Source organism: Nematolebias whitei, chromosome 3, assembly GCF_014905685.2.
Source record: "Nematolebias whitei isolate Nwh7 chromosome 3, NemWhi1, whole genome shotgun sequence".
NCBI classification, from domain to species: Eukaryota; Metazoa; Chordata; class Actinopteri; order Cyprinodontiformes; family Rivulidae; genus Nematolebias; species Nematolebias whitei.
The window spans coordinates 14,395,119-14,397,469 of record NC_056500.1 but is presented as its reverse complement, the minus strand read 5'-3'; the positions used below and the strand labels follow the sequence as shown (position 1 = coordinate 14,397,469).

Genomic DNA, 2,351 nt, shown 5'->3' with positions numbered 1-2,351 from the left:
AGATGGCATCCTCTGTTGATCGGTTCTCACGGTATGCATACTGATGAGGGTCCTCGTTGATGTTCATGGTTGTTTTGATGTGAGTCATGACCAGTTTTTCAAAGCATTTAGCAACTATCGGGGTGAGGGCCACTGGCCGATAGTCATTCAGACCAGTCACTGTAGAGCTTTTTGGGACTGGGATGATGGTGGCAGTCTTCAGGCAGGTGGGAACTGTCTCCATGGTAAGTGAGGTGTTAAATATGTCTGCCAGAACCTCGCAGAGCTGATCGGCACATTCTTTCAACACTTTTCCAGGGATGTTGTCTGGGCCGGTTGCCTTGTGTGGATTAATCCTCCTGAAAGTACTCCTTACTTCGGCTGAGGTCACGCTGAGATGCTCTTCATCCGGTGGTGAGGTGAGTCTCGTGCTGGGTGGTCTGTTCGGGTCTTCAAAGCGTGCACAGAATTTGTTGAGGGCAGAGATGGGTCTTTGGGGCATTGTTCACTCCTTCCTTTATAATCTGTTATGCACTTAATGCCCCTGCACATGCTTCGAGGGTCTTGTGAGTTGAATTGACCCTCGATCCTCTGTGCATATGTGGCCTTGGCCTTCTTAATACCAGCAACCAGCTCATTCCTTGTCCTACTCAGCTCCTCTGAGCTTCCAGACCTGAAGGCAGTGTTCCTGGCTTCCAGCAGGGTGCACACCTCTGCATTTAGCCAAGGAACCAAACCAAACCAGTATATAACTGTTAGTTTATGACCACTTAAAAATAACATGTAAATAGTTTAAATATGTTAGGAACTGGAGTTCACACACATCTTTTAATATACACTTGTTTTTTACAGATATAATTAGTGTGATTACTAATGTTTATTTAGATAAATATGAACAAATGAATTGAAAAGGAAGGAGATGTGATTTTAAGTAAATCCAAGAGGGGGCAGTAATGAAACTCCGTAGAGGCAAACCGGCGGGAATTTCCAACGAAGAAGAAGAAAAATCTCAATAACAACATTTGGTCTTCAGCTCACTTGAAGTAAACTTCTTATTTTTCATTACATAGTATACACACTGATTTACATAAAAGCATATATCAACTGTAGATAAATATATATTCCTAAATTAGTAACAGAAACTCTGTCATTACAGGAATCGGTGGACAAAATGATCTCGCGCCTGTTAGCATACCTGGTCAACAACCTCCAGGTGGTTGAGAAGTTGGCAGAGTCTCGTCCGATCCGAAGGGCGGCCCAGATCACGGCTTACGCCATCACCAAGGCTCAGCTCGTCGGCCGGGACGCCTCACAGCGGGTCCTGCGGTCCCAGACTCTGCGCCAGTTCACCGGTAAAGTCCCCGAGAACATGCAGGAGGTGAGCGGCCGCCTCCGGAGGATCCGAGAGACTTTTGTTAAGGAAGTGAAGGAGGGATGGAAGGATGGCTCCAGGCAGATCAAGAAGTAAGAACTGGGTGCTTCTGGATGTTGACAACACGAGCGGTGAAGCTTCAAGATTTTGGGCAAAATGCAAGAATCTGTCTCGGCAATGGACAAAAACAGCCTTTAAATGGGATAATAATGTTTATGTCCAGATCATTAAATGATATAATCTAAGAAGTAACTTTACTGTTTTCATTTTTCAGAGAACATTTGTGGAAAACAAAAGAGAGAAATGGTGTGAATAAACTGCACTTTTTTTCCAAAATTTGCTCCACATTTTAAACACACTTCATAAACATATTAACATTCTGTAATAAAATTCACAACCTGCCTTCAGCATAAATAAAGATCCCTTTAGGTTAACCGTAGTTGTTTTTTTCATGCAACCTTTATTTAGACTGGTAAATCCCATTGAGCCTCGAGGACGCATTTACAAGAGACCTGTTCCATGGACTTTGTGTCAGAATATATATATATTTATATATATATATATATATATATATATATATATATATATATATGGTAGCTCGGTAGTCTGTGGTTGCGTCAGAAAGGGCATCTGGCGTAAAAATAACTGCCAAGTCTTCGTGTGACTTTAGTTCGCTGTGGCGATCTCTAACGCAGGGAGTAGCTGAAGGAAGGAGAAGAAAAAAAAAAAATTATATATATATATATATATATATATAAAAATCAAGGGCGGGAATTTGTTCTCATAGTGGAGGAGTTCAAGTGTTGAGGTTTTGTTCAAGATTGAGGGAAGAATGGAGCGTGAGATTGACAGATTGGTGCAGCTTCTGTAGTATTGTGGATTCTGTGCCGGTCCGTTGTGGTGAAGAGGGAGCTGAGCTGTAAGGCAAAACTCTGTTTACTGATCAGTCTGCGTTCCTACCCGCCCCTATGGTCATGAACTCTGGTAAGGATGCTCCCTG

General features: G+C 42.7%; 1 protein-coding gene across 1 annotated transcript; it reads left to right on the top strand.

Annotated features, from left to right (window-relative positions):
• Positions 1 to 945: 945 nt before the first annotated feature.
• Positions 946 to 1,599, top strand: si:ch211-162e15.3 (protein NCBP2AS2). Its single transcript, XM_037674549.1, has 2 exons — positions 946 to 1,022; positions 1,136 to 1,599. The coding sequence occupies exon 2, from the start codon at positions 1,151 to 1,153 to the stop codon at positions 1,445 to 1,447; it is 297 nt and encodes a 98-aa protein (XP_037530477.1). The 5' UTR covers positions 946 to 1,022; positions 1,136 to 1,150; the 3' UTR covers positions 1,448 to 1,599.
• Positions 1,600 to 2,351: the final 752 nt, after the last annotated feature.

Excerpts from the sequence above, each read along its gene's own strand:
- si:ch211-162e15.3 (XM_037674549.1), top strand. The coding sequence starts at position 1,151 with ATGATCTCGCGCCTGTTAGCATACCTGGTCAACAACCTCCAGGTGGTT.